Genomic DNA, 12,026 nt, shown 5'->3' with positions numbered 1-12,026 from the left:
ATTTACCCTTCAAATACCATCTCTCTCCCTACATGCATAACACCTATTGATTCTTTGAGCACAGCTATGGCAGTTTGTCCTGATGCACCGAAAAAGCAGCAATCTACTATGTCAAGATTTACAAAGGTTTTAGAGCATGAAAGTGGTCAGAATTGGGTGATTGTACAGCCGGCTTTCAGTCCAACGCTGAATCACCAGACATAGCAGTCTGTACCAGGTCACATCCACTGTAGCAACGCTACTGAGACCATAACTTTTGATCGGTGTGACTGGAACAAATTTCTTAAATGGTGTAAGTATTTTGACTACATTGTTTGAATGGAATTCTTTTCACCAGAGGCCTATGAACAAAAATGGAGGAGCGACAGTACACCGCCACAACAAACATACTACATTGAAGCAAGAAATATTTCAAAGGACCAGCTTTCACTGCTTGTTTCTAAAGATGAAGTAAAAACCGGTGAATCCCTCGGAAAGAGAAATCTGACCTTTCTGTCTTCAAATGATGAAATTGACGGCTGTTTTTCAACCACCACTTTAGCAATCATCCAGGGTGTAATGGGGGAGCTGTTGGACAGAATTATTAACAGCGATCTCAAAGACAGTTGTCATGGATGTGCGATTGATCATCCGAGTCAACTCCAGCATGCGTGCTTGTTTGATCCTGAAGAGTACTGTTTAAACCTTGTTTGAAATACACTCTGGCAAGGGCTCTGAAATTGTGTGGAATAAATCACAGCCCATCCCTGGAAAAAATTCAAGGCATCGCTAAAGCTGTCGTATGCGACTGGCGAGATGAGCCTAACGTCAAATCTGTTCTGAATGACGTTAAAGAAAAAAAACAAAGAAATTTGCAGCGAACAGATGTATAAAGACATCGTGGACTACTGGACCTTTCAATCATCTCTGGAACCTGCTGACCAGCCACACACATGGGAAACTTCAAAGCGCTCCACCTCTATTCTGACTCCGAGAAAGATCTGAAGACCGAGTTCACCTCTACTCTTCATCAAATCGTTTAACTGAGAGTTACCATCCCGAGTATTTTCACTAATCCTCTTCCTTATTATAAAAAGGTTTTTATCAACTAGAAAAGCTCATGAGCATCGTGCGAGATTTTAATAAAAATGTTTTTTTCTGGAGCCCCAATGTATTGCAATGCCCAATGCTTGTGTGTGTGTGTGTGTGTGTGTGTGTGTAGCATCATGTTGGTAGATCATATTTTGCCCTCTGGCACAAGGCATATCACAAGTGTGAAATATTTACAAATGTGTAGGTTTTTTTTTTCCTGGGGACCCAATGAAATGCAATGCCCAATTTGTGTGTGTGTGGTGTGTGAGTGTGTGTTTTTGTGTCTGTATGTATGTTCATTGCACTGGAAAGGGCATAAGTGTGACACATTGCCCCACTAAATGGGAGGAACACAGGAGGTGCTAAATTATTTTATGAACAAATAGTTCAACGAAAACAGACAGATACTTGCAAAGTGCATAATTTGGAACAATCCTGGTGATTTTCAGGCAAATCAATCGAAGAAAACCCAAGTTATGATACATTACCCTTTAAAACCGGGCCGCTATGTTTGCCAAACCTTTCGAACCTATGAATCCCATATGTGTGTTTCAAAATTGCTCAGAAAGGAGGATACGCCGTCTGACCCCGGCTTGTTCGGAGGTGTTGAGAGTTTGCAAAAAGCTATAGTTGAGAAAATAGGTAAAGGACTTAATGATGTTGAGAAAAAAAACTGGCTAGCTAAGCAGGATGCTTACACTCTTCATAAACTGATGTCTACAAAGTTTAAAAGAAACAAGGTTTTTGTGAAAAACATGGCTGAACAAGCTGATTTAGTCAACCTGTCAGAGAGAAACGACGATGCAAAATTTTTGATAACGTGTATAGATATTTTATCCAATTACGCTTGGATACTTATCCAAGTACATAGCTTTAAATAAAAATAAATTTAACCTCATAATTCCACGAAGCAACATCACCGGATTTTAAAATTTTTCCCATAATGTACGAAGCATTTATTTTACATCTCGCAGAAATGTTAGCAAGCACTTCAAGTGCGATTTCATCTCTGTCGGGGTGCAAAACATCTGTCACGATTGCTTCTGTTTTGCTTTCCGGTAATTTAGGTAGGGTCAGAGCCAGTTGAGCTGTTTCTTGATCACCCAGTTTAACCAAGTTTAAAAAGTTTTGCAGGACTGATGCGTAGAGTTTTACCTTCTCGTAATTTGTTCAGATCCGTCATTGACAAAATTTGATCATCTATCAAGCTGATCATCTATCAAGCTGATGTTGATCCTTGATTTTTCTTCTAGCTGCACCACCGCAAGGCGGTCGAACTATTTGTATTACCAGTTCAACCGTATTATCCATAAAAATTTCACGTTTACTTTGAATGGTATTTTTGTGCATGGTCAAAAAAGACTGCAAATTGATGGACCCATTGACTAGTTGAATGTGCGATGACACAGCGTGACATGATACTTAGGTGAAATCATTTCATTCACAACATCTATCAAGCTGTTTAAAATATCTAAAACAACATAATTATAAAATTCAGCAAAACTGTTGATGTTAGCGATCGATGAATATTTCACTCTTCTCATGATCTCAGTGTTATTGAATCTGTTGCGATTAATTATCCTAATATTAGGATCTACACCATTTCCTGTTGGATTGTTTTCAACAATAGGAGGGGGCATGTTTTTCCTTGACAAGATTTATTCGATCATTTTCAACATTAGGGGCATTATATTTAATGATTGAACAGTTACCGTTTTAGGGATGTGCTCATGATCATTTTCAGGGTTTCACGGAACATTGGCGGGTTGGTGGAATAAGTTGAGATTGTTATTTAACGAAATAAGGCTTTGATTAAGATCATGAAGCAAATCTTGAGGAGATACTGGTCTTTGATGTTGAAAGGGTTCAGGAGTTGTTGCGATATTGAAGTTTTGTTCGCTAGATAAGATCAAACTTTCAGTCAGCCTATTGAAGCTGCTGCGTCATGAACTATCATTCAGTCGATTGATTGCGTCGGATTAATACAGGTTCAGAGATGTGCTCGATTCATGTTGTAACAGACTACTTGAAAAAGTTGAGGTTTCACCAAAACAAAAATCATGCGGTGATGTAGGATTATTTTCAATTAAAATTTTTTTAGTTTCTGAAGTGGGAGAATTATGTGTGCGCGTTTGTGTGTGTGGGTGTGTGCGTGTTTGCATGTGCGGGCATGTGCGTTTTTGTGTGTGTGAGTGTGTGCGTGTTTGCGTGTGCGGGCATGTGCGCGTTTGCGACTGTGTCCGTATAGGGTCCCCCACTAACCATCGGTCAGTTTGAGGGGGAGCTCCTAACGGGGCAGACGCATGGATAGTAATGTGCGTACGTAGCAGAATCCCCCTATTATTGGTCAGTCTGAGGGATGTGCTCCTAACTACCTCTGGGCATACACATGGTTTTAATTACTGGTCAGTTTGAGGGACAGAGGGAGGAAGATGATTCCTATCAGTAAGCATTATATATTATATTTATTAACTTAATTATGATGGTTTATAACCTTTGACCTTGAGAAATGTCTAACGTTGTAAAAAAAAAAAAAAACTGACCTTTGACTTGAGAAATGTCTAACATGGTAAAAATTATGTCTTATGACTTAGACCTGTCAAAAACTAATAAAAGATATGAAAGCTGCCCACCATACCTCTCTCATTCTCTCTCAATATCTATTGTGTTATAAAATCCTGTAATCTGACCCCGATGTTTCAGTGCTAATCTAAAATTAATATAAATCAATTTTTGTTCTATACTTGATCTCTCACCCTCAGTATTTTTCTGACTGCTGCTCTGGGCATGCCTGAGGCTCTCATCCCAGTTCAGTTGCTATGGGTGAATCTGGTGACGGACGGCTTCCCTGCCACTGCGCTCGGCTTCAATCCCCCAGACCTGGATATTATGTCACGACCACCACGTTCTCCCAAAGAGCCCCTCATCTCTGGCTGGCTTTTCTGCAGATACCTTATCATCGGCTGTGAGTGTACATTGCATTGCAATGCTTTCAATTCAATTTAAGTTTATTTGTATAGCGCTTTTTACAATTGACATCGTCTCAGAGCAGCTTTACAGAACATATACATAGAACAAAAGGTTATCATAAAGAATAATATAAAGATTAATATAATACAAAATTCAAGATTAATATTAGATATATTTAAACGTCTTGTATTTATCCCCAATGAGCAAGTCTGAGGTGACTCCAGTGACTGTGGGGAGGAAAAAACTCCCTTGAACGGTAAAGGAAGAAACCTTGAGAGGAACCAGACTCAAAGGGGAACCTCATCCTCATATGGGTGACACTGGAGGATGTGATTATAAATATACAGTCTGATAAATGTTGTATTGATGAGGAGATTGTTGTCCTCAAAGACCACATGGAGTTCACATCTCCTCTTTAGTATAGCAGAGTCCAACTGGAGCTGGTAAACCTCTAGATGCCTCAGGATCCTCACAGAGTCGCCCTCATCTCAGTGGAGGTCCAAAATGTTCATGGCACGGAAGACAATCAGAGATGGTACAATTTCTATATGCTTCGGGATGGGTAGAAAGAGAGAAGCATTTCATAATATCATGTTGTGTTCATAATATTACCAAGCACTAGACGATAATGTGCATTTGGTCATATGTATTAGAGCACAAGATTATGGGATACAGTCCTAATTGACCCCAGGGGCACCCAACATCCAAGAGTCTGTGTAGAACTGCGTTAAATTACAACAATTTTTCTTAGTCTGTTAATTTTTAGGCCTACATTATGTGGGGTGTTCTTCATACAAGTCCCTGGGAAAGTGCTGTTATTATAGAGAGAATAATGTGTGAGCACATTAATATAAAAATGTGATTACAGCCAGAACAACTTTCAGAGCAGCTGTTATTGGACACACCGATAACTGCAACATGATAAGGCCCGTCATGCAGCACAGTGCAATGGAGATAGGTGATATTTAGCTGCTATGGGATGAGTGCAATCCTTGTGATTTGGATTGATGGATGGAATGTTGTAATTCCATCAAATTTTTTCTAACATTATTTGTACATTTGATAACATACTGGAGAGGATTTTTAGATTTAGCAAATGCAGAAACAGAGCAAGCAATGGAGGAAGTAATTATGCTGTCTCTTATGGCTCTGTAGAATAGTTTAAAGACAGGTTGTGCAATGCTGAGTTTCTTTCGATTCTTTAAGAATTAATTTGCTTCTTTATCAAAGAAGTGATTTTTTTTCTTATTTACTAAGAAAATTAATTACTTTATTTTATTATTTATATGAAATTATATTGCCCAGAAATTTTGCAGGAGTCAACCACATTAACAGTTGTATTTTGAGAGTTGGCAGGGGGAGCAGGAGGACTGTAGTTGTGGTATGGTTGTGGTTAACGGCTTCAAAGCTAAGGAATTGGGAGGCAGATTTAGGGATAGCTTAAATGGACTCTCATTTCTCTTAACCCCCACACACACACACACACACACACAGTGGCCTATATGCTCTTAAGAAGTTATGTTGATTTATTCTCAGACTTTTCTTGCTACAGGTTATGTGGGAGTAGCTACAGTTGGTGCTGCGGCTTGGTGGTTCATGGCAGCACATGATGGACCGAAACTTTCCTTTTATCAACTGGTCAGACAAACATTTAATTTTTTTTTTTTGACAGTGATTCTGTTAACTTTTGATATTTGCAGTGAAAATAGTTGTGTTTTTAATGTTTAAAAAGTGGTTTCATAGCATGATTAATATTTTTGTTCTCCCTCTATCAGTCTCACTATATGCAGTGCAGTGAGGGACATGCAGACTTCGCAGGTGTTCAGTGCTCTGTATTTGAGTCACCATATCCGATGACTATGGCTCTGTCAGTGCTGGTCACCATAGAGATGTGCAATGCCCTTAACAGGTAAGTGTTTTCCTCTCTCTGGATATTTGGTGCAGTCTATTGGTTCAGTTCAGATGTGAGCACTATGAATGAGAAATACCAATACCAACAGCAGTCATCTGTAGGATCATTTAAAATGCTGAAAAACAAATATTTCAAGCTCAACTCCCTCATACTCAGGAAATACAGAGATTTGTGTTTACCTTGTGTTTATCTTCTGCCACACCAAATTTAGCATAAATAAGCCATGGGAATTCATTGATAAGTTAATTTGATAGATAAATCGACTAGATAGCTAAACTCTGCAGTTCTGCATCCATGCTGTAAACAGCCATTACTGTACCCTTTACTCCTAAGATAGGAGTTGCTGCACTTTTATTGCTCTGAATGGGAAAATAGATGCAGCAGCCACAGAATACATATAAAATTGAAGTTGTCTGTTAACTTTAATTGCTTTGCCAGCCAGAAGCCAGTAGCTTATTCATATACATTTGTGTGTGTGTGTGTTATCTGTAAGTGCAAATGAAGCTGGTGGCAGTGTGGAGATGGTTTTGGCTCTTAGGTCATCTGTTTATTAATAAATTTTGGTTAAATTGAGATCCTTGTTGTTTTCACAAATGTCAGCTGTTGTGCTACAGAACATACTCTCAGGTCACAGAGTTCCCACCGTGGTAGCTCTAGCTTTATGTGGGAGTAGGAGAAGACAGGAGCACTTTTCAATAGACTGAAGTTGCTCTGGATCTAAAGATGAAAGCAATTGTGAGCAAATTGTGAGCAAATTGTGGGGAAGTCATGGCCTAATGGTTAGACAGTCTGACTCCTAACCCTAAGGTTGTGGGTTTGAGTCCCAGCCACGACTGAGGTGCCCTTGAGCAAGGCACCGAACCCCCCCAACTGCTCCCTGGGTGCTGCAGCATAAATGGCTGCCCACTGCTCTGGGTGTTCACGGTGTGTGTGTGTGGATGGGTTAAATGCAGAGAACAGTATGGGTCACCAACCACCATATGTCACGTCACTTTCACTTTCAAAGCTCTAAACTATCAGCAAAAAGATAATATTTTAAATATCCAAATGTAGCTGTTGCCATAGACAAAAAGTCACATCCACAAATAGCAGTTTTTTATACTGTTATCACGAAGAGGAGGCAAAGGCAAAAGTTTTTACTGAATAAAAGATACGACTAAACAGTGTGTCACATTTTCGAAGAAACATTGCTAATCGGACCTAGTTGCAGGATAACATACCTCGCTTTTTATTTACATAAAACACTTAACGCAACATAATTTAATCATAATACAACATAAACAATAGGTAAATGCATGGAAACCAGAATATGTGATATGCAACAACAACGGACAAAGACGATGACAAAAGGCCGGGTATAAATAGAGCAACACATTAGGGATAACGAGAAACAGGTGACAAGAGGTGGGAGAACACATTACCTTAAACGGGCTACAACACCTACTTGCTCCCCCTCTGGTGGTCTGGCAGAAGTTCCCAGTAGTTCCTAACACAGTGATAGAGAAACTATGACAAAAAACTATGCAAAAAAAACAGTCAGGAATACACAAAAACTGGATCATGGCTGTGAATGTGATAACAATGTGATAACAACAGAAGCTAGATAAATACTGTGACATCAACAGATTTTTCACCTGTAGGAATGTTGTCTGATCTTGCCTTTAGCATGTCATGTCCAAACAGAACACAGCAATGACGTGCTGATATTCCTGCAGGATGATGACTGTAGAGTGCATTTAGTCAAAACATGGGCTTGACTTTCCCATTTCAAAGAAAATCCAAACGTTTTGATTTTGAAAGATAATGTAATTTTAAAAGCGAAAAATGAACAGAAAACAGATCGAAATGCTAGCATTGTAAATAATGATTACAAAATATGTTCAGATAGTACCCATAGAAAAGTTATTATAAATACTGGCTCTGATAACTGTGTTTGTGTGTTTTCTGAAGCCTGTCTGAAAACCAGTCTCTCCTGAAGATGCCTCCCTGGTCAAACCCCTGGCTTGTAGGTGCTATCTGCCTCTCCATGGCCCTACATTTCCTCATCCTCTATGTGGATCCACTGCCTGTAAGTCTATAAACTAGTGTTTAGTGTTTCCTTGTGTAGTATTTGGACTTTTATATGGACCAAATTTTGCTCTCTTCATTCTCCTACTTGCCTGAGACAAAGAAACACAAACAGAACACCTGTTCATATTGGGGGTTTTGGGGTGGGGGTCTAGTCAAAGTATCTTGTAGTACTTTCCAATTAAATGTAATATTTATAACATAATGAAGAATTGTAGACTTTCTGCCATATGTTATGTTTACATTATATTTTACTTTTCAGTTTCTTCCTTTACAATATCATTTCGTCACAATTATTTCACCAGGAGAGGCCAACTCTGTGTAGAAGAGATAAAAGATCTATAGTTGATTCCTTGTTGGCTTTGCATGTGATAGCTGTTCATGGCATTTCTCTATAAATGTTCAAAAGAATGCAAGTGATGCTGTTAATGCAAGTGATGGAGGGCATCATTAGGATGAAAAAAAACAGATCTATAAGAGTTAGAGCAAGAAGGACTGCACTGGTGAGCTCAGCAACACCTAAAGGCCTGGAAAATGCCAGAAGACAAAACTGAAGTGCAGGATTACAGAAATATTTCCTTAATGAAGAAAAACCCTCTTCATAATATCATGAACACTCTTAGTAGGAAGGGATGTCCTAAGAAGGTCTTCTTAAATGTAAATACAGAGGGGTGTAAAGCACTAGGTGTAAAGCAGGTAACACTCAAGTACAGAAAGGCCAGTAGGAGAGTAGAGTACAAGATTGTTTGAATAGAAGGAACCAAGATTCATCATTCAAAATGATGAGAAGAGCATGGAGAAGGAAAAGAAAGGGTTCATGATTTAAAACGCATCATCTGTTAAACATGGTGGAGGAAGTGTTATAGCATGAACATATGGCTGTAAGAGGAACTGGATTGCTGATATTAATTGATGATGTGACTGCTGATGGTAGACGCAGGGTGAATTCTGAAATGTGTCGAGCTGTACCTCTTCAGTCAAATGCTGCAAAACTGATGGAGTGGAAAGAATGGAACTTCACAGTACAGACAGAATGACCCAATAACCCATAATGCAACTCAAGAGATTCTTAAAGCAAATGAATTTATGTTGAATGTTGAAATGGCAGAAGTCTGAATGAAGAATGAACTCAGACTGACCTCAGCAACTAAGCATGCTTTTCACATTCTGATGATAAAACTGAAGGCAGAAAGACCCAGAAACAAGCAGCTACCAACGGCAGCTGCAGTTATGGCCCGGCAAAGTATCTCCAGGGAGGAAACTTGGCATTTTTGTTCCATACTTCTAGGCAGCCACTGACTACAAGTAATTTGCAACTAAATACTAAAAATAATACATATATTTATGATTGTTAGTTTATTCAATTTATTTTGCGCCTATGAAAATGAAGGGACTTGTGTGAAAAAATGGCTCTAGTTCCTACACAGTTATTTCAATGTTTTTGTTAAACTTTTTGAATTATCACTGTAAGTTTACACTTTATTCACATCTTGATTGCTTCATTTGTAATTCATTGTGGTGGTGTACAGAAGCAAATTGACAATAATTGTGTTCGATTATTTATGGGCCTGATTATATATGATGTTTATATGCATATATGTACACGTATATGAATGAATGAACTAAATGAGTATTACATTACAGGAATGTTTTGAGTGAAATGAATAAATGTCAGATCGTGACTCTTTTTGAATCACTATCTGATCAGCATGAGCAAATAGTTGGTGAATTTAAAACTCTTTTTTTTTTTAAGTTGCCGTAATCTGTCAAGAGAATTGGTCAAGCTATGTGTGACTGAATTGAGCTGACTCATGTGACATTGTGTGATTCATTGGAAGAGCAAAACTTTACTGCGTTTAATTGTTTTACTGTAACCCTATGACAGCATATGAAATGGGATCATTAGGCTGACTTTTCCTTTCCCCTCAGGAAAACCTGAGACCTGCACTCTAATTCTCTGATTCTATTGCAGATGATTTTTCAGATCCGACCTCTGTCCTGGCCACAGTGGGTTACTGTTCTGAAGATGTCCCTGCCGGTCATCCTGATGGACGAAGCACTAAAATTCTTGGCTAGGAACTACATTGAACCAGGCAATGATCTCGAACAAGAGGAAGAGGAGAGACTGCACCATGGCCAGGGTAGCAGTGGGGGATTTGCAAGCCTGGCTGGCAAAATACAACAAGGTCTGAAGGGTGTCTCCTGGGCATTTGTCTTCATCTCTGCTCCCCTTTTGTTTTGGATCTACAGCCTGGACTCAGATATTACAAACATCTTCTGGGAATAGTTAGCGGGGAAAATGTGGGAACTAGGCGTTAGAAATTTTTACTGGGAGAGTGGGAGGATAGCTCAAAATAAGGGGCAGGGGGTGTAAGTAACAGAACCAAAAAGGGATTAAAATGAATATATACGCAAAAAAAAAGATGAGACAGAGGCTTTCAGCATGGACAATCAGAATTAGTGGGAAGATGAGAACAAAAACCAGGCATTTTGTCATATTCAGTCCAGACCAATTTTGGTTGATTTTGTGTTTTTTTTGTACCCTTTATCTTTAGCTCCTTTTCTCATGCTTAATTTGTAATCTTATCATGGAATTTGAAATATCTTCACACAGCTATACATTATTTCAGGTTTAACATTATTATTTTCAAATCACTTTTAAATTATTTGCTATTTTAAAAATTCCTGCATACAGTACCCCTTTTGTAGGCAATACAGAACATTCACATCCATGAGCGATTCAAAGGTGAACAATACATCTTAACAGGTACTGTATGTTTCTTATAGCATTCCTTTTGTTCTTTTTAAGCATATGTTTAGAATAGATATAAACAGCCACCTCCATGGTAAGAGATTTTTTTGTTGTTTGTAAGGATAAGGAAAAAAGTGACATAAGTAGGAGAGAAGATCATGTTGGTCAGATGCTCAAAACAAACTAAATTTGAGCTGACTGCATGTAATGTGAAAAGTGTATCAACAAGTCTGGTGTGTAGAAATTTTATTTATTTATTTTTATATTTTTTAGAACCATTTCTGCAAATCATTAAAAAGGGAAATTTACCATACTGAGCTTCATTCAATAAAAACTCAAAGGTGAAACTTTTGAGACACCCTAAACAGTCAATCCCACTTCCTGCCTTTACCATCCATGAATGTGTCATCCTATTTCAATTTGAGCTTTAAATTCTTAAGGCAGAACAGACCAGAAAACTTGATCCAAGGTTGGGATGACAATATTTCTCATGTTTCCTAATGAACATTCCCTGCTCTTCTAATGCATGTTTAAGGAAAATAAAGTCCACACTGTGTATTTTATTTTTTAAACATGTCTTTATTAATTATGCTTGTAGTAATAAGATTTCTGCAGATAAGTTACACTGTCACAGTTAAGTAAGGAATAGCTGTAAAGCTCGAGGTTATTCCTGAAGTCTGCAGAGTCAGGACTAAAATAAAATAGTAAAAAGTGTTGAGAAAATCAGTTGAGTCATACATGTTATTGCACCACTATGTATGTAATCTCATCATCATAAAAGAGACAACTACATTGCAATTTTTATCAGAACTAACATTTCATCACATTTGTGTTGAAAGTATTTTTTGTGTACTATTGCCAGGGAAAAGAAAAGGCTGTGACTGCAAAATGAAAAAAGACAGAGGAAGTGGGTTCTATTTTTGCCCATTATTAGCCCATTAGCAAGCCATCCCACTTCATCCAGGGTTTAATTTAAATTTAGTTTACATTTGCATTTTGTCTACTTTATCATGAAAATTCAATAAAATATCCAGACAGAATATTTCTATAGAAAACATTTTTATTTCACATTGTTCTATGTTTATTTTAAAAAATGTTTTTCAAAAAATTGCTTTTTCTTGTGTTGTGCTATTAATTTAATTGGTACCATTGTCATAACTTTTCATTGATGGAAAAATGCTCAGTGGAATGGGAATAAACAGTTCATTTAAAGTCATTACAGAATTGCTGAAATATTCTCATTTATTTACACAA

The 12,026-nt window shown here is 38.0% G+C and overlaps 1 protein-coding gene across 1 annotated transcript in view; it reads left to right on the top strand.

Annotated features, from left to right (window-relative positions):
- Positions 1–11,988, top strand: part of si:dkey-28b4.8 (sarcoplasmic/endoplasmic reticulum calcium ATPase 2) — a 31,936-nt gene extending 19,948 nt beyond the window's left edge. Inside the window, exons 19-23 of the mRNA XM_060872925.1 lie at positions 3,834–4,036; positions 5,594–5,679; positions 5,817–5,950; positions 7,904–8,021; positions 9,993–11,988. Coding sequence (XP_060728908.1) covers positions 3,834–4,036; positions 5,594–5,679; positions 5,817–5,950; positions 7,904–8,021; positions 9,993–10,307 — 856 coding nt within the window. The 3' untranslated portion in view covers positions 10,308–11,988. The remainder of the gene's footprint in view (positions 1–3,833; positions 4,037–5,593; positions 5,680–5,816; positions 5,951–7,903; positions 8,022–9,992) is intronic.
- Positions 11,989–12,026: the final 38 nt, after the last annotated feature.

The sequence above is a fragment of the Tachysurus vachellii genome, chromosome 6, assembly GCF_030014155.1.
Source record: "Tachysurus vachellii isolate PV-2020 chromosome 6, HZAU_Pvac_v1, whole genome shotgun sequence".
NCBI classification, from domain to species: Eukaryota; Metazoa; Chordata; class Actinopteri; order Siluriformes; family Bagridae; genus Tachysurus; species Tachysurus vachellii.
This window is presented reverse-complemented; position numbering and strand designations above follow the sequence as displayed.